Source organism: Myotis nattereri, assembly GCF_964212035.1.
Source record: "Myotis nattereri genome assembly, chromosome: 9".
Classification (NCBI taxonomy): Eukaryota; Metazoa; Chordata; class Mammalia; order Chiroptera; family Vespertilionidae; genus Myotis; species Myotis nattereri.
In genome coordinates this window covers 71489765-71510797 of record NC_138084.1, presented here as the reverse complement: position 1 = coordinate 71510797, position 21033 = coordinate 71489765, and the positions used below count along the sequence as shown (strand labels likewise).

Here is a 21033-nt window from a genome sequence, read left to right as displayed (position 1 = left end):
GTCACATAAAAATTGCAGAAGGATCCCTGAGGCCTGAGGCTGCGTGAGGGATAGCTGCACACCACTCACAGGAAGTTGCCCAGGTCCATTTTCTTACCTTTTTTGTTCCTCATTTTTTGGATTATTTCTCTGACTCTGATTGTGACCATCATTCATGCTTGGATTTGGTAACCTGGTCCCTGAAAACAAGTTCTTCCCTTTGATCTAATCCTTTAGCTCCTTTGTTCCCCCTCCATGGTAATTTGCCTTCCACACACCTTTTCCTGTTTTAGACCGCATTCCATTTGTTCTGGTCCTGGCTCTGTGAGTCAACTCTAGCTATCCCTCATCTTCCTTGAGCACGCGACTTATCTAGATCTGTGTTACAGTACGTAGGATGCAGAAGGGAATGTCTTGCTCCCTTCAGTTAAGCACGCACTACTACTCAAAGCGTCGTGTGGAGAGAGCTACCTGGATGGGCCTCCCGTCAGGTGTCAGCACCTCTTCTGAAAGCTCCATCATCTTCAGGGCCATGAGCGCAATGGGCTTCGCGTGGCAGAGGCTTTTCCTGTGCAGTCCTGCAGCGACACAGTATGCGTCACCTATTGTTTCCACCTGCAGCAATCAGACAAATCAAATGCAAACATGTGATAAACGGCCGGAATAGAAATGATTAGTTATCTGCAATCACAAATGTTGCTGAAAAGCATGTCAGCAAAACACCGGCAAATTAAGCAATTAGACCACTGAGGATAATCAGAGCCGAGTTTGCAAACAGCCTCTGTCAAATGCTGGCATCTCACGCCAGGGCTGCTCATCAACATTATCGCTATGGATGATCCCTGAAATCAAGAACAACTGGAACATAAAATAATATGCTCTGCAAAAAAAAGAATCTTCAGTATTTTATCCAGGCAGTTTCTAAATAATGACCTTTTCCAAGGCCACCTGCTCATCTTCCTCAAACCTTCAATAGTGGCTGTATTTGAGATGAGTAATTCCTGTGCACAATCCCATGCATAGTCCCATCATTAAAGAGTTAACAGGCACTGTGAGAGTCTCTCTGACCCTGTTCTAATTCTGTTGTCAGCATCCATTCTGAGTTGCCATTGCTTTTGTTCAATATTTTAAATATTGACCCCAGGTTAAAATTCCCAAATTTCCAAAGCATAGAATAGGCATAAAAATTGGGGCACACCTTATTTTCAGAGGAAAGTTCACTAGTTATCCAAAGTAAATATGATGGTAAAATCTTCAAGTGTTCTAATATTTTAATTAGAGAAAAGAGATGAAATACTGTATAAAATGCTCAATTCCAATATCATATGTTCTCTGTAGCCCTCCATAGCCCTCTATTAGTTCCTAGTAGAACAAATCCTTTCTTCTATTCTGTTTTAGCACTTTCCACACCACTTTGCTATAGTTTTAATCATAGGCTATAATCAACATGTATCTATGTATAATTAATATATACTCCTGGTTATGATGTAAGCTCTTTAAAAATGCAATATCTGTTTTTCTATCTTTGTATTCACAGGGCTTATATGGTGTTAAAATATAGATATTTAACAAATATCCACCAAATGAATAAATTAATCTACCATGTTTACCATGATTATAACAACAGACATTCTAATTGTTTTCTCATTTCACTTTTTCCCCCCATGAGAGTCATGTAGATCTGCATAGGAAAAAAATGCCTTTAAATGACCAGACATGCTTTATCCTAAATATACCAAGAATTATAAGATATTCTATTAGTTAAGATCTAATAGCAATAATTAAATATCACTTGAATGTATTCTAATACTATAGATGTATTAAAAGATGTACTGTACTGCATTAAATTCTGTGACCATTAACTTAGACAATATGATGAGAAAACTTAAGAAGCCTAAGAAACCAAAATTATCACTTGCTTATTAGAATCTTATCAGGAAACACACATAAAAAATGATTCCAATACCCTTAGACCTATAATGAAGTTCAAAATTTTCACTTCAAGATCTGTTTTCTGGTGCCAGAAAAATGGAAATAAAATCATATAAGAACAGACAGATGATGCAATGTGAATTGGCAAAGAATTTATTCCTAAGACTAGAATATACTCCCCCCAAAGAATCTCCACTCAGAAAGACACTCAGCAAATAATAAACGTTAATATGTGGCCATTTATTATTTCTTCCTTAGAAACACAAAACCCTTTGCTAATTCTCATATTTATCTCATCTTTTTGTATTTCTACACAATTTTAAAATCTAGAACACTGTTAGCTATGTACTTTAAAACTAACTTCTAAAAAAAAAAAAAGAAACTAACTTCTGATTTCCGGATATTAGAACACATAGTCAATTTATTTGTATAAACGGAATTGTGTTACAGTCACTCTGCGCATATGTGTTCCTGGAGCACGATCTCTTCTTGAAATCCCTACTGTCATCATTTTCCTCAGTAGCATCATCTCCATTATCTTTTCAGCAAAAGTTTATTGAGTACCACTAAATGTGCATTTCCAGAAATTGTACCAAAAGAGTAAGGATTAGTTATATGTTGCACTTTGTCCATAGGAGTATCCTATATAATGAAATCCTAATATGCAAATCGACTGTATAGTGGAACAACCAGTTGCTATGACATGCACTGACCACCAGGAGGAAGACACTCAATGCAGAAGCTGCCCCCTAGTGGCCAGTGCACTCCTACAGGGGGAGTGCCACTCAGCCAGAAGCCGGGGCTGACAGCTAGTGAGTGCACCAGCAGTGGGGGGAGCCTCTCCCGCCTCCTCAGCAGCGCTAAGGAGTCCATCTGCCGGCTTATCCTCCAAGGGGTCCCAGACAGTGAGAGGGCGCAGGCTGGGCTGAAGGACCCCCCCTCCAAGTGCACGAATGCTGTGCACCGGGCCTCTAGTGTAACATAATAGTGCAGATAAGATGAACCAATATGTTACTAATTGATATAGAACATAAATCTAATGAAATAGAAGATAAATATGTGCACAACATAAATATAACAAATTCACATTAAAACTCATACATATCGTGTAAGATTTTATAGCTTTTAGTTCCCAAATATTTGAAGTTAGAATAGCAATCAGAAATAACAGGATCAAGAAAGAGTCAATAAATGGACACAAAAAAGAATGGCCCTTAGTAAAATGTAACATTCTTACAATTATTCATAAACACCCAAAATAAAATTTAAAAAAATCTAAAAGATGTGTCCACCATACTAGGCTAGACTGTGCTGCATTAACAAAATAACCTCCAAACCTGAATTCCCTAAAATAACAAGGGTTTGTTTCTGATTCGTGCTACATATTCATGTGGGTTAAAAGCCTGGGGCAGAGGAGAGAAAGACCTTGCTATGTCTCTTCACTCAGGGGACAAGGCTAACAGCACCGCCTCACCTGGAGCTGACTGTCATGACAGAGGAAAGGAAGCTCTGACAAATTATACACTAGCTTTTAAAGCTGTGCCCACATGTGACATATATAGCTTCTTCTCAAGATTTATTCACTGAAGAAAGTCACACAGCTATATGCTTAGCATAAAGAGGATGGGGAAATGCTACCATCTTGTGCCCATAGAAGAGCCAGTAACATTTGGCAAATAGCACTAGTGAATAATGAGTGAATAGGGAATAGTTCAAAAGTTTTCATATACACAGGTGTCTGTAAGAACAGGCAGTATATCTTGTGTGATGTTTTTCTTTCCTTGCAGATGTATTCAGCATCTTAACCTGAAAATCTTGGCTGAAATACTACCACCTTAGTAATGCAGCTTTCCATTAAAGCTCCGTGCTTTTCTCTAAAAAAACATCACTATCGGGACTATACATGTTCAGCAGAATTAAGTATATGTGAAAATTCTAGTGGCCTCTACTCAAAATCATTAGTTGACTTTGCCTCATGAGGAGCTGCTGAAGTGAAAGCATTATGTATCAATTACAATTGATCTTGAGGATATTTCCTTGAGTTAAACCAAAGTAAAACAAATGGAAATTGTGAACATACTACAAAAAAAGCTGCCATAAAGTTGACTATACTATGAATTCCTTTATAATTGCTTCAGTGTTTTTAAAATAAAATTTTAAATACAATGGATCACCTAAAATAGTGCACTTCCTTTATTTTCAGCCTCTCCAACCTGCTCTTAAATAAGAATGGAAATAAGGATGGCTATGCATGGAGATAGAAAAAACAGTGCTATGCAAATGTCTGCAAACTTTATATTCTTTTCTGAACATAGAAGAGGAGGTTTAAATACTAAAAATATTATGTACAAATGTTGTCCCACAATTATTTTTATAGCTGTCTTTATCAAACATTAAAGAAGTGGCCTATCTCAATATAGCTTCTTCTCAATCCCTTATTGTCAAAATTCTCTCATTTCAGAAATAAGCTTTTTTAAAAAATTTTAAAAAATATATTACATTGATTTTTTTTACAGAGAGGCAGGGAGAGGGATAGAGAGTTAGAAATATCGATCAGCTGCCTCCTGCACAGCTCCTACTGGGGCTGTGCCCACATCCAAGGTATATGCCCTTGACTGGAATCGAACCTGGGACCTTTCAGTCCCCAGGCTGACACTCTATCCACTGAGCAAAACTGGTTAGGGCGGAAACAAACTTCTTATGTATTCACTCCGTTTATTTACTTTAGTTTTATTTATTTATTTATTTATTTTTATATTTATTTTTATTTTTATTGTTGAAAGTATTACATATGTCCCCTTTCCCCCCATTGACCTCACCACCCCATCCCACCCCCAGGCCTTCACCACTCTATTGTCTGTGTCCATGGGTCATGCTGTATAAGCATATGAGTTCATTGGTTGATCTTTTCCTTTCTCCCTCCCCACCTTCTCATGCCTTCCCTCTGAGGTTTGACTGTCTGTTCGATGTTTCTATATCTCTGGGTCTATTTATGTTCATCAGTTTACGTTGTTCATTAGAGTCCACATATGAGTGACATCATGTGATACTTATCTTTCTCTGACTGGCTTATTTCTCTTAGCATAATTCTCTCTGGTACATCCATGTTTTGCAAATGGTAAGAGTTCTTTCTTTTTTACAGCTGCATAGTATTCCATTGTGTAGATGTACCACAGTTTTTTACTCTACTTATCTGCTGATGGGCGCTTAGGCTGTTTCCAAATATTAGCTATTGCAAATTGCCCTATTAAAATACCAATGTCATATTTCACAGACCTAGAACAAATACTCCAAAAATTTATATGGAATCAAAAAATACCTTGAATAGCCACAGCAATCTTGTAGCCTGTCCTGAGATAGCTGAACTCTTTCACTCCTAGTTGATATGAACCTCAGGAAATCTACATGGAAGCGAATAAGCATGGGTGTCGGAGGGTTTATCCCAAAAGGTGGTGTCCCAGAATGTGGGTACATTTTAATTGATGAATCTTGTACCCTCACTCAAGTGCCACTGCATTCGCCCAAATGTGGGATCCCGCTGGAGGAGGGCCCTGCCAGCCTGAGCATTCACTGTCCCTAAATCCAGACTGAAGAAAGTCCTTGAAGGCATCATATCCAGTGGCCACAGCCTTACCACCTCCTTTACCTCTAACACTTTATTTTCTTTCACAACTTCTATTCCTCTCCCCATGGACATCATTCCATCATCTTCACTTGTGCCTCCTCCTCCACCACCTTTTCTTTTTCCAGGATCCCTGTCTCTCCACCTGCTTTTCATCCACCACTTCCATCTCTCTCCTAATCTCTTTAGCTGCCATTGAGAAGATGGCGTATTTGTCAGGCAAACCCCCATACCCGCTATTGCCTGAGACTTCTATTCCCCTGTAAACCAGGTCTCTGTAGGGCATTCCACCCAACATTAACAGGATGTGGCGGGGGCTTCCCTCCTGAATGCAGATCACTCACCAGTCCCAGAGATTCCAGAGAAGACTGAGGCATCACAGGTGATGACTGGCAGGATGGGGTAGCCTGAATATTGCCACAGCCCTGGGACCCAACGCTAAAGAAGGGGCAAAGGGTCAGAATACTACGTAAGAGTTTTATCAGTTGTTTAAATTGTATCTAATTTCTACATTTTGGGGAAACTCTGAAATTATTTCCTAGGAATTGTCCTCTCAGAAAGCTCTTCAAATGCAACTCTCAGGACCCCCTGTGTAAGAATCACCCAAAAGTACTTGGTAAAAATTAGATCCCCATGCCCCACCTAAATCAGACTCCCAGCTATAGGCATTTTCACGTGTATTTTATGATTCTCAAAATTTGAAGACTCGTGGTATATGATGTGAGTTAAAAATATTACAACATTTATCTAGATAGTCACTTCTTTTAAGAGCCAATGAGCTTTCAGAAAAGAGAAAAGCACTTCTATCCTGAACTCCAGCCATTCATTCCTATATACTCCTCTCTCTTTCACTCTACCCATAGGGACAATAAACTTCTCCAGATACTTCCTTATTTGTCAGAACCTTAGATTACAACTTCTGGTCCCCACACATACACCCCAAATGCTAGCACAGTAGATATTCAATGATCCAAAGTAAGTTTGTTGAGTTTAATTAAATACTTCCAAGTGAATTGTGCATAATGGTTTAGCAATTCAAATGTAAACAACTTTAAAAATTTACTAACAAAGCTTCAAAAAATATCTTCATTCCTTAAAAATAAAATCTATCTAATTACACTCACTTTAGTTGATGTTTCTGACCCAAATACTACTTCTCTTAAGGAAGGCTCTGTAGTGCTCAGCTGTTACAGCATCGAAAAGGAGGTCATGGATATAAATAGAACAGTGATTTAGCCTGGGAACTATTCCCAAATGAGGGAAAATAGAACCCAAATGACTGCCTATCAAAGAAAGCTCTTTTCCTGATAAAGCTCTCAGTAGATCTATCAAAGTACATTTCAGTTCTGCCCAGGAATCTCAATCATGAAGAAAATACTGTTGCCAGGCTCCAGGTTGTTTATCATGAAGATTATTGAATACCGAGGCAGATTAGCAAAGAAAAATACATCCAAATACCCAGTCAAAATTTCTTTCTAAATTCTCAAGTTAGATGTGGGAGACTGAACAATTTTTTCCCCTGTATAGTAAACTGTCTTCTAAGATCTTCACTAGTATGACTCCAATGTCCACTTTTATTCACCACTATCACTTTAATTTAGTCCATGTCCCAATCCCAATGAATAACTCAATTATCTTTACAAACTTTCCATACTTCCCACCCCTGCATTTATATTCAGTTACTATTTGAAATCTATCCATTCACTCTTTATAAAAATAAGTAATTGGTCTATTATTTTCAAAAACAAAGTTTCCAGAGGTTTTGGATTTACCAGAATTATAAACATTTTCCCAGAATATGGTGAATGTCTGCTATAATTTTTAGTAAACATATAATGAATTCTAAACAATGTTAGTTGTCAAAACAGTGAAGTTTCAAGACTTGTTATATAGTTATAGTAATCAAGACAGTGTGGTATTGGTGGAAGAATAAGCAAATTCATCAGTGGAACACAATAGAGATCGCATAAATATACCCCAAATATAGTCAACTAATCTTTGAAAAAGGTAGAAAAACAACATATGGAGCAAAGGTAGTCTCTAGGACAAATGATGCTGGAACAACTGGACATCCACAAGGAAAAACAAAAACAAAAAAACAAAAAAAGAGGATCTAGACACAGACCTTCCACCCTTCACAAAAATGAACTCAACATGATCACAGACATAAATATAAAATGGAAAACTATGAAACTCCTAGAAGATAACATAAAAGAAAGCCTAGACCACCCTGGGTATTGTGATGCCTTTTTGGATACAATAACAAAGACAAAGACACAGTCTTTAAAAGAAAAATCTAATAAGCTAAACTTTATTAAAATTAAAAACTTCTGTACTATGAAAGACAATATCAAGAGAAGGAGAAGACAAGCCGCAGATTGGGAAAACATATTTGGAAAAGACACAACTGAAAAAGGACCATTATACAAAATATTTAAAGAACTCTCAAAATTCAACAATTAAAAAAATCTGATTTTTTAAAAATGTTACAAACACCTTACCAGACATGACACCAAGGAAGATGTACAGATGGAAAAAAATAATATGAAAAGATCTTCACATCATATGTCATCAGGGAAACACAAATTAAAACAGTACTGAGATACACCACTACACATCTATTAAAATGGCCAAAATCCAGAACACGAACAACACTGAATGCTGATGAAGATGTGAAGCAACCGGAACTCTCATTCATTGCTGCTGGAAATGCAAAAAGGTACAGTCTATTTGGAAGACATTTTGGTGATTTCTTACACAACTAAACATACCCTTACCATATGATTCAGGAATTGTGCTCTTTGGTGCTTACCTAAAGGTGTTGAAAACTTATGTCCACACAGAAACCTACACACAGGTGTTTATAGCAGCTTTGTATAAAATTGCCAAAACGTGGAAGCAATCAAGATGACTTTTCAGTACATAAACAGGTAAATAAATTGTGGTACATCCAGGCACAAAATATTATTTGGCACTAAAGAGAATGAACTATCAAGCCATGACAGGACAAGGAGACTTAAACACACATTACTAAGTGAAAGAAGCAAATCTGAAAAGGCTTCATGCTGTGCGATTCCAGCTATATAAATTCCTGGGAAAAGTACCACTGTGAGGACAGTAAGTAGACCAGTGGTTGCCTGTGATTGAGGGAATGGGTTGAACAGGTGAAGCAGAGATAACTTTTAGGGCAGTTAAAATACTCTGTATGATATTATAATGATGGATATATGCCATTATACATTTGCCTTAACCCACAGACTGTGAAATATGAGAGTGAGCCCCAAGATAAACTATGAATTTCGGGTGTTGCATCAATGTAGCTTCATCCTTGGTAAAAATGTGCCATTCTGGTGAGTGATGTTGATAATTCCGAAGACGATGGGGCAGGATGTATATGGGAAATCTCTGTACCTTTCTCTCAATTTTATTGTAAACATAAAACTGCTTTAGGAAAAATAAAGTCTTTTTTCTTGAAGTAGATAGGACAGCCCAGTTAGTAAATCAAGTGGAAATATTAAAAATTCACTTTTTAAATAAACATAAGCTAATGTCCATAAATCCCAATAGCCTCAGGTATCTATGGAATTACTTTCTTTTATCCAGATTAATTACAGTTTAGAAAACAAGCCTTCCCCAACCCCTCTTCCATGAGCCAAATTTGTCACATTTCCACATCCACCTTTCAAGTCATTTCTTTTCTGACAGTGTCCCCAATCCTTCAGTAGGATAACATCTTTGCTTCTTTTAGAACCCCAATAAAACTTGGCTTCTACACCTCTTATACTGCAGTCATTGTGTTTATACTTTTTTATTATCATCCTGTCTAGATGGCTAAGTCATTTAACTTTGAAGACAAAGACAATATGTTGGCTATCTTTTTTTTTAAAGTCCCACAGGGACTAGCAGAGTGCTAGTATAGTAGACACTTCAAGAATTATGACTGAGTCAAATTGTATTATAAACATCTCTATCAAGAGCTATGTCAATAGAGATAATGTATAAATTACCTTTAAAACTCAGTCATTGTTAAATGACTCCAAAATATGTCTATTCTATCAACTCAGGTTAAGTCTACATAATGCCAAAATAAGAACATATCCCAGTGATTGGGTAAACAATGGAATGGAAGTATTTCCACTAACTAGACAAACTTGACCAGTTCACTCAGGGTTCCAATATTGACTTAAGCCTCTTGTATCTTGCCAGCCCAGGTAAGGTATGTATTTAAATTATAGCAAAACTATCTTTATGTTCTACTTTTGTCTAAAACTATCCAAACCTATACCCCACCCTATTTTAAAGTGATTTTCATAAAGCAAATCTACTTGCGTCACACTGCCATTCAAAAATCTTTAATGATGTCACAATTGCTGGATCACTCCTATGATTAAGACCAACACTCTTGAAATGGCTAAAACATGTGTAGGTTTTAGCTCCTAATTACTTCTGTATCATTTATATTGTGCTAATCTTAATTTCTTCAGTTTCTTTAGTTGTGAGACTTCCCAGAGAAGCCTGATGGAATAGAAAAGGACTGAGCAATGCTAACTCCACTACCTATCAGCTTTGTGAGCTCAAACAAGCTGTTTAACCTTTTAAAATCTCATTTTATTCTCCTGTGAATGGGAGATAATATCTATTTTTCAAAGTTTCTGAAAAGATTAAAGAAGATAATTTTATAAACCTCTAATAATAATTGTAATTTTAATTAATCATTAACTAGGCATTATTTAATTATTTAATGCCAATCCCTAATGCTCAGTTATAAGCAACTAACAATATGAAACATGACTGTCTTATCTACCATTTTGCCCTTCTGCCTAATTTAGTACTTAGAACACAGACAATAATCAATAATTATTGGTTAAATATAAAATAAATCAATAATCATATAAAGAATTTAGCATGGTATCTGGCACATTTGAGGCACTCAACAAATATTGGCCTTACTATAGATTGAATGTGTGCCCCCAAAATTCATTTGTTGAAACCTAATCTGCAATGTGATATTTGGTTGTAGGACTTTTGTAAGGCAATTGGGGACCTTTGTAAGGGCTCGACCCTCATCAATGAGATTAGTGTCCTTCTAAAAGAGACCCCAGAGAGCTCCTTGTCCCTTCTGCCACATGAGGACACTGCAAGAAGACAGCCATCACTAAAGCAGCAAGTGGGCCCTCACTAGACACCTAATCTGCCAACACCTTGATTTTGGACTTCCCAGCCTCCAGAACTGTGATAAATAAGTTTCTGTTGTTTAGAAGCCACCTCCTCTATGGCCTTTTTGTTTTAGAAGCCTGAATGGACTAAGACAATCAATCTCCTTCCCTCCCTTCACAGCAAATTCCTCAAGACACTCTCTCTAGCCTTAGCCTTCTCTCATATAAATGACTCCAGATGTGTCACCTGCAACAAAAATGTGAGACCAATACCACTGTTTCCAGTTTATAGAAATAGAAGCTGGGCACAGATCAGTCATGTGACTTAAGTAAAAAGGACAGAATAAAAATTATATCTAATACCCTTCCCCCAATATTTCACTGCCATTGATTGCACTGTCATAAGCAGCTTCAATAGTGCTGGTCTGACTTCTTCCTAATGCTCAAAGCACCTTCTTTCATCAGAGGTCTGAAACAGGACCTACAGTTTACAAGGCAGTGACACTAGCAATAAGTGGAAAAGGGAGAAGCATACGGTTTTATTTTTATGACAACAGAAAAAAAATCTGTACAATATCAAACTCTGAAAGTCAAAGGAATATATTTTAGAATATCCCTTTTCATTATTTTAAGAAAAGCATTATTTTAATAGGTAGCTTTCATAGATTTCAACACATAGGCACATACACACTCACACACACACACACCTGGATCAGCCGTCTAACAAGAATTTTGCCTCAGGGATTTCTTAGTTTTCCAACTTGTTCAAAGCCATGTTAACAATTCAAAACTTGAAAAGTGCATCAAAATATATAAACATTCACCACCAAACAGTCAAATTTAAGATAAAGTTACATTATCATTTCTTCCACTTTAAAAATGTTTATAAAATAAACATATACCCAAATCATTTACCGTACACGAATAACCTATTAATAGGGAGTCAGAAGGATTGATTTGCACTTTGGGGACATTTTCCTAGCCAACCAAATACAGCTCCAACACTGAGTATCTAGAATCTAGAACCTCATAGAATGAAATGACTTTCTGAGAATTTCTGCTGTCAATCCCATCAAAAGATTGTAGCTTGTGTTTTAATCATTCCAATGACCTGATCATACAGCTGCAGCCAATGTATTTCATTGTTGGGACACTGACTTTCATAAGGATCTTCCACTAAGCTGAAATTTCTAACTTCTGCATAAATATCCTCTCTACTCTCCTTGAGCCAGAGAGAACAAATCTTTATAAAGGCCACACATACTAATAAGTAGTGCAGATTTGTTGAATGTCTTTAAAAAGGAGACTAGTTATATTCTTAACTCTAGGCTAAAATTCAAATTGCAATTTAAAAATTTAAGCTCACTCTCCAACTATTATATCAAGGGCCTCTTGTTCATAATAAAAAGGTCTTTTGCTATTAGCTTTTTTCACCCTGTGAACAATCCTGTGACATACTGTTGTTCTCATTTTAAAGGTATAAAATTTTCCTGGGGATTGTCAAAGTTACAGGATACCAATTTATGAAGTATACATAGATAAATGCTAGAACAATCTTTGGTCCTATTTCTGCCTCTAACTAATTAGGAACACTAGCTATCTGATTCATAAATGACTTCTGCCGTTATTTTCTAAAATACAAGCTTTTAGCTGAATCAGAACTAAATTCCAATAATATCTCTGCCACTTGATACACCGATCTTCAAAGAGGACATAACAGCACCCATCCCTCAGGGCTCTCTTGGAAAACAAATATCACAATTAAGGCATCTTCCACTGCATCTGGAATACAGTTTGTATTGAGTAAATGTGAATTCCATCCCTTTAGTTCCATGTTGCATTAAGGAATCTGTACTCTTTAAATCACTGTTGTTAATTGGTAAACAGAGGGAGGATTGTGTATAATGTTTCTCCTACAGCACAGCATTCATTAAAGGTTTAGTGAAAAAGGTAACAGAAACTATCAAATTCAATACGATTTGCTGATGGCATTGATGCTATCCTATCAGGTAAGTGTAAGTGAGAAGTCTCTGATCTAGATCAATTTCTATTTTCATAAACTCATACAATAGCCAGGCATGATACACCCTGACGGGAACATAACTGACGTATTCCCATGCTGAAGCATGCCAGAAATCCTCTGCTAAAGGACCTCAGGGTAAAATAAATTATTACTTAATGACAATAATTCTTTATGAAGAAAAGTTGGTATTTTAGGTGGATTTTCAAAATACACATATTGAAGTAATTCACTATGTGGTAAAACTTGCAAAATGGACACAAATAAAAGCTAGTTTGCCATACTATTCTGAAAAAGGTGTTAGTGACAAACAGCTTAGCTCAGAACTTCTTTACACTTTATGGACACACAAAAGTTAGACATTCTGTAATGACATAAACTGCGTAAGGCATCATGGTGTAATATTCACCCTTACGGACATCGGAAATCTGAGCAGCATGGACCGAATACACTAAGAAAACTTGCTAGAGACATGCATCATAAATTCCCAGACTGTTTTCAGAACTGATACACATTTCCTTAGTGTCTGATTGCATAGAGGCTGATAGAACAAAATACCACAGATCGGGTGGCTTAAAAACAGTTTTCTTTCTGACAATTTTGGAAGCTGAGAAATCCTAAATCAAGGTCCTGACCAGTTTGGTTCCATTCACTGGTGAGGGCCCCTTCCTGGCTTGCAGATGGCCACCTGTGTCCTCACCTGGCAGAGAGAATTTTGACCTCTTACTTTTCTTATAAGGACACAGATCCCATCATGGTGCCCCTGTCCTTATAATCTCACCTGAACCCAATTCCCCTCCATAGGCTCCACCTCCAAACACCATCACACTGGAGACAGGCTTCAATAATTAAATTTTTCGAGGACACACACATTCAGTCCATAATACTCAGTATTCTACAAATCAAAAACATCAATATCTTAGCAATTGCCACCTCTTTAGGGAATTAAAAATCAACAGGGATATAAACAACAACCCCAAAACACTTTGATAAATTCAGCAAGACACTTTTATCAATTTCAATTTCTGCTTGGCAATCCAAATTATTTTAGCCTTTTAACTGTTTCAGAATTTGCCACAAGAGTAAACGGAAATGTTCTCTGAATATAGAGAAAAAAAATCCCGGATGTCATATTAGAATATAAAAAGATAAACATTTTAGGTTCAGTTTCATAGTGTTGGTCAAGACATGGCACAAGTTGACATGACTTAAAGCAACACTTTTGTCTTCATGAATTTCATACTGTGGCTCAGGTTATTTAGATAAAACTAAGCCATGCAGATGAACTGTGGACCCATCTTGGAGAAATAAGGTCCATAAGGACCCAGTAAAGATCATACAAATCCTGTATTTCAGGGATCTAGGTCTCTCCCCCTACTATTACCTCTCTACCTACCCTTCCTTCAGTCTTCCTCTGGCAGACAATGTAGTTCTAATAACCTGAAAGGATTAACTTGAGCAAATAGGCATTTTATCTTTATGTAATAAGCACCAGCTACACAATCTTTATGTACACACAAACACATGCACATACAAGCATATGCATATGAAACACACTCACCATACATACCCAGAAACACCTATTTCAAGAATGATCACTAACATTTACATTTACTGCCATGGATATAATATCGTAATAAGCATTTTACATAAATTTCGTTTAAATGCTCAAAAACTATAACTATGCGGTAGATAAAATTAGTCTATTTACAGATGGCAAAACTGAAGCAGAGAGGTTAAATAAGTGCTTAAAGGAGGAAAGATGAAAACTCCGGGTAGTGTACTGAAGCCAGCATTGGGATTCAGCAGCTCTAGCTGAACGGATTGAGAGCAACAGGATAAAGGATCCAGCCTTCTCCTTGTTTGACCCTTACCTCCAGCCTAAGTGCTTGCCAAAGGCAAACATATAAATGAAGTAAAACCTTTGTCAGGTAATTTTTAGGGTATTTTAAAATTCAACAATATAATCCCACCAGTCGAAAAGATATCAGAACAGAATGCTTATCTGTGACTTTCACCTTACCTTCTAAAGCATATAAATTAGTTCTTTTCTGCTCATTAAAATTGTGCTAAAAATACATACTAATTTCCATAACATTGTATAGGCTTCTATGGGACTCATGCCCTGTTATTAAGTGAGTGACTCAAAAATGCTTATTGATTGAGTGAATAAATGAATAGAATGGCGTGTGTGTTTTTTCACTTCAGAAATTCCTCTTTTCTAGATTTTCTAGGAAGATACTGTTACTTCATTGCCAATGAAAGAGCAGCAAAAGTAAAAGGCATTGATGTTGATGGAATCCACTAACAAGAACTAACATAAATCTTTAGTAGCTTTTCATTTCAAAAGCAGAAAATATGTAAATCTTGGGGAGGGGTGCGGAGAATGAAACGTTCATTCTTTACTAAATGGACCTGGCATTCAGTGCTGGGAAATGGAGTAACATGTTATATACATGTTTATAAAATGCCAAGAATAACCTAAGTACCTAAGTACTTAAAAGGCTTTTTTATCATAAAACAAAATAAGGGGAAAAGAAAGCACCTCATTCCCACAGCCACCTCCCGCCACCCCCCTGCAAAATCCAGGTCACACTGGAGATTCTGCTGTATTTTCTGAAGCCTGGCTGACGGTGCAGGGAGCAGCCACTGCAGGGGCTCCATACTGTCAAATGGCAAGACACATCAAAATTCCTGAGGCAGAGAGTTCCGCAGCCTTGTAACTTGATGTGAGAAACGTCTGCTTTCAGCCCTTATCAAGGAGGTTTAAGAGGGGGATTCAAATCTGACATAGCTCCTTCTCTAATTTACAAACTGCTAGCGCATCGGTGCAAAGCCTTGGGGATCAGCACCAAGACATATAAATCCAAGGGCTCACCTGGCTCTCAGCTTCCCTGGGATATGAACATGCCCACTGAAAAGTGAATACTGATCACCTTCTACATAAACCTTTCTATCATGGATATCTATCCTGTTTACCTCTGCAGTCCGTATTTATTTTTAGAATGTGCAGACTTTTTTCCCCCCACAAAGTAGCCAAGGAGTTATAGTTAATAGGAATCTATAGTTAATAGACTAAAGAGAGACTAAACAATCTACACATATCAATCTACACATATCAACTAAATGAAACATACATGATCTTAATGGTTTTACTAGTCCTTTCTATTGCTATTGTATCTGTGGAGATTTGGAGCTTATAAAGTCAATAAAGTATTTACATTGGTCTTTGAAGATTTTCAGAGCTCAAGGTATCTAGCAATTTGCAAAATGAGTTAATGCTATGAGTGTCCCAAACATATTTTATTCATTTTCAAGAACGGATAGAAATAACCTGCTAATTCTAGCATCTCTGTGGGTCTAGTTCCTGTTGTGGCATTTAAGGTCTCAAAAGACATCTCTGTCTTTCGATGAAGTTGCCCAAGTTGGTTCCCTTTGACTCTAGAGAGGGGGTCCTCTCTGACTCTACATCTGCTCCTGGCCAGGGAAAAGCCTTTAGTTTTGTAGCAAAGTGTGTCCTGATGCCATCTTCTTACTTCTTCCAGGACACACTGCCTGGTTTCCATTTCCAGTCCCCTTGTACCCAGGCCCAAGGTCTGGTGTCTCCTGGGTCTGGATTTCTGCCCCTTCCTACTCTGCGGGACTTAGCTCTCCTACCTGGACTTAGAATACTTGCATTCTCTTGCCAATATGAACTTTGTGTTGTTGCTTTTTAGATTTTTAACATCAGATTCCCTGATCTAACTGAATTCTGCTCCTGGCATTTCCTGGTTGCTCCATCTTATTTTACTCTTCTCCCCAACCCAAGCCTGAAATTGATACTTAATGTTTAACTCCACCAACATATCCAAACCCAGTTCAGGTTTTGATGAGGGAATGCCCCCTACTCCAACAGAGAAAAGTATTTTATTACAACCATTTTTCAGAGTCGCCTGGGAAAGATGATTTAAAAAAGTTTCATTATTTTAAACTTATATCCCTACTGCCTGCACTCCAGATCGTAGATCCCTCTGTCCCATTCTTGATATGCTATTTCTCTGTGAGGAGAAATAGGGAGAAGCTGCTGACTGGTTTCTGACACACAGGGAGGATGGCAGATGGGAGAATGCCCAACTTTTAAGATGCAGCTTCTCGAAACTCTGAACTACTTGCTACTGGAAAGGGAGGGAGTAGCTTTGGTTAAGGTGTTCTTAGAGCTTTTCTTATCACTCGACAATATAACTGTAGTTATTGATCATGTAACTTAGTTTATTTTTAGTAGTTAATCTTTGTCTAGACCACAGCCTAGACTTGTGGAAATATTGTAGACTAGAATAAGACAAGCCTCAGTTCAAATTCTGATCAAAAACATATCCTATATAATACAGAGGTAATATGCAAATTAACCCTCATGGCCTCACAAGATGGCTGCCTATGACCAGGCTAGCAGGGGGGTTAGTGAGGGACGACCAAATGACTGAACAAGCAGGTTGCGTGGGGCGGCCAGGCTGGCAGGGGGCAGTGAGGGGCAACTAGGCCAGCAGAGGGCAGGGGAAGTTGGGGGCAACCAGACTGGCAGAGGGGGCAGTAAGAGGTGACCAGGCCAGCAAGGGGAGCAGTTAGGAGCGACCAAGCCAGCAGAGGGGCAGTTATGGGCGATCAGGCTGGCATGAAGAGGCAGTGAGGAGCGATAAGGCTGGCAGGGGAGTGCAGTTAGGGGCAACCAGGAAGGCAGGCAGGCAGGTGAACCATTAGAAGCCAGCAGTCCAGGATTGTGAGAGGAACGTCTGAATGCCAGTTTAGGCCCAATCCCTGGGATCGGGCCTAAACCAGCAGTTAGACATCCCCCGAGGAGTCCTGGATAGGAGAGGGTGCAGGCTGGGCTGAGGGGACCCCCCACCCCATGCATGAATTTCATGCACTGGGCGTCTAATATATAGATCCTATCTAATAATAGACAAACATGGTAATTAACCATACCTTCGCTATGACTCCCATTGGCTAATCAGAGAGATATGCAAATTAACCCAACCAAGATAGCGGCTGGCAGCCACGCAGCTGAAATGAGCAGGAGGTTTGTTTGCTTCAGTGATAGAGGAAGCCAAGGTTCCCCGCCTGCCGCTGCCCGGCTCTGAGCTCTAAAAGCAACCAAGTTTCAATTATAGAAGCTAAACAAACCCCAGATACCTGCTTTCAGCAGGCCATGGCCACAGAGCTGGAGTGAGCAGGAGCCCGGCTCTCAGCTCCAGTGATGGCAACAAAGTTTCAATTATAGAAGGTAAATAAATCCCTGAATAAAAAGAATAAAAAGAAAAAAAGGAGAGGCTGGGAGCTTCAGTCGCTGGCCAGCCTGAAAATGGCCCTCAGTGCCTTACTCAGACTGGCCAGGCACCCCAGTGGGGACCCCCACCCTAAAGGGGGTGTGGGAAGCCTAAAAACAGCCCTCAGCCCCTCACCCATGCTGGCCAGGCACCCCAGCGGGACCCCCACCCTGATCCAGGACACCCTTCAGGGCAAACCAGCCGGCCCCCACCCATACACCAGGCCTCTATCCTATATAGTAAAAGGGTAATATGCAAACTGACCCTAACAGCAGAATGACTGGGAATGACTGGTCACTATGACACACACTGACCACCAGGGGGCAGACGCTCAATGCAGGAGCTGCCCTCTGGTGGTCAGTGAACTCCCACATGGGGGAACTCTGCTCAGTCACAAGCCAGGCTGATGGCTGCCAGTACAGCGGTGGTGGTGGGAGCCTCTCCTGCCTCCTCAGCAGTGCTAAGGATGTCCGACTGCAGCTTAGGTCTGCTCCCCGCTGGCAAGTGGACATCCCCTGAGGGCTGCCAGGCTGTCAGAGGGATGTCTCATTGCCAGCTTAGGCCCAATTCCCCAGGGAGCAGGCCTAAGCCAGCAGGTGGACATCCCCTGAGGGGTCCCAGACTGTGAGAGGACACAGTCCTGGCTGAGGGACCCTCCCCCCAAGTGTACAAATATTTGTGCACCGGGCCTCTAATATATATATATATATATATATATATATATATATATATATATATACTCACCAAGTATATTTTTCCCATTTATTTTCTTTTTTAGAGAGAGAGTGGAAGGGAAGGAGAGGAAGAGAGAGAAAGAAAAAAAGAACATCGAAGTGAGAGAGACACATTGATTGGTTATCTCCTGCACACACCCTGACCAGAATCCAACCTGCAACCCTTCGATGCATAGGTCAACACTCTAACCACTGAGTAATACTGGCAAGCACTCATCAGCTGTATTAATTGGAGTATGTAACCTTCTAGAACTTAGTTTCTCTGTCTGAAAATGAAGATAATGTAACAACGCCACATATTAGTCTGATTTGGAATCGAGGCTTCATAGGTAATAGAACTAGAGAAAAGTAATAACAGTGGGTAAAGGTGAAAAGATGAGAACTCTAAGTAGTGTATTGAAGGTAGTCCTGGGATATCATAGCCTTGGCTGAATGGAATGATAGGAAAATGAAAAAGGGCTCATCCTACTCCTTTCCTCTCCCTTATTTCTAACTAAAGGGCTCTCCAGAGGCGAATATGTAAATTCAGGCAAAATCCACATTAGGTTGCTTCAATTCCCAATACAATTATTATAGTACTAGAGGCCCAGTGCATGGATTTGTGCACCAGTGGGGTCCCTCAGCCTGGCCTGCGAGGATCAGGCCAAAACTGGCTCCCCAACATCCCCCGAAGGGTCCTGGATTACAAGAGGGCGGTTCTTGGGTGACACACCTGAGAATCGAGCTCCCGCCTGTCTGGGTCTGGGGTGCAGGTGAAGCAGATTCAGGACCGACAGTGCCCCAGCAGCAACCTAACCCATGGCCAATTCCGTGAGGAATCAGGCTTCCTCCTCTACTGGTCAGAGCGTATGCCCCCTGGTAGTCATTGTGCGTCATAGCTACCAGGCTAATAGTCAAACCATCAGACGGTCACTTAGGCTTTTATATATATATAGATATATGACATTGATTTAAAAAGAGTTAATAGTTCTTTATCTTGTTCAGTCTCCATACCCTATAAAACCTGAGAAGCAAAATATTACATATTGTACTATTTATGCTGACTTTTTACTAAATATTTTTCTAATTATAAGAGGATCAAAATTATAATCCATGCTTCCTTCAGGTTATCTAGCTCTTATTTACTATTCATACACCTGTAACAGCTTGGCAGCCAAGCACTGTAAAGACTTTAATTTTCTCAACACTGGGAATGAAATATGTTCAATAAAGTCTATAGCTTCTTCTTAAATATCCTGCTTTATAGAAGGTTTAGATTATTTTAGCAGAAACTTTTTTTTAAAACTTTTTTTTAATATATTTTATTGATTTTTTTACAGAGAGGAAGGGAGAGAGATAGTCAGAAACATCGATGAGAGAGAAACATCAATCAGCTGCCTCCTGCACACCCCCTACTGGGGATGTGCCCGCAACCCAGGTACATGCCCTTGACCGGAATCGAACCTGGGACCTTTCAGTCTGCAGGCCGACGCTCTATCTACTGAGCCAAACTGGTTTCGGCACAAACTTTTTATTGTAGCTTAATTTAGCCAAATTCTATTAGAATTATTCATCACTGCATCATCTCCCTAGTGATGGAAAACATGAAAAATAAGATGATCAAGAAAGGCACAACCACAAATTTTGAAATTGGGGTCACTGTGCACAGCAGGCTCTGGATGCCCCTTGTGGGGCACTCTCTCTGGCTCTTTTTTCTTGGCATTCAGCTTTGCCTACTTTCCTTTTACTTTTCTAACATAAAACAAAACTGGGGTATATTGTCCTTTTCCTCTGCGGTATGATTATTTTACAAAAATTCCACAAATTTTAAATCCAGCAAAACTCCATTTCATTTTATAAAATCGGTATATTTATGGTCCTTAAAACATTCTATTGCCTTTGAGATTTTTTTCAATAATAATTAAAACTTTAGCATATAGTTCATGGAAGTAGCACTGTTTAAATTTCCTAGAAAATTACTTCAAATGATTATGATGGCTAGAAATTTAAAATTAGTCAAGTCAGATACACGATTTCTAATCTGTATTCCTCCTCAAATGGTCCTCATAATATGCTTTGCTATTATTAACACTTGCTGATAATTATCACTATATGGAACTGTCCATGATTTAATAACATATAGGAAAATCTGAGGTTCATACAGGATATCCCCATAGATTTTCTTTTTCTGGGAAGTATTCTAGCTTATTTCCAAAGAAGAGATATTTGATGTCTAAAAAAATCTAATTAAAAATATTCTTAAAACTTGAAAATTGTTTGTTACCCTCAGAAGACATCCCATGTTAAGATC

At 38.7% G+C, this 21033-nt stretch overlaps 1 protein-coding gene across 1 annotated transcript in view; it reads right to left on the bottom strand.

Annotated features, from left to right (window-relative positions):
- GUCY1A2 (guanylate cyclase 1 soluble subunit alpha 2) overlaps positions 1 to 21033 on the bottom strand; it is a gene marked incomplete at its 5' end in the record, with an annotated part of 274517 nt that overhangs the window by 75992 nt on the left and 177492 nt on the right. Inside the window, one exon of the mRNA XM_081098790.1 lies at positions 451 to 594. Within this exon, the coding sequence (XP_080954916.1) occupies positions 451 to 594 (144 nt within the window). The remainder of the gene's footprint in view (positions 1 to 450; positions 595 to 21033) is intronic.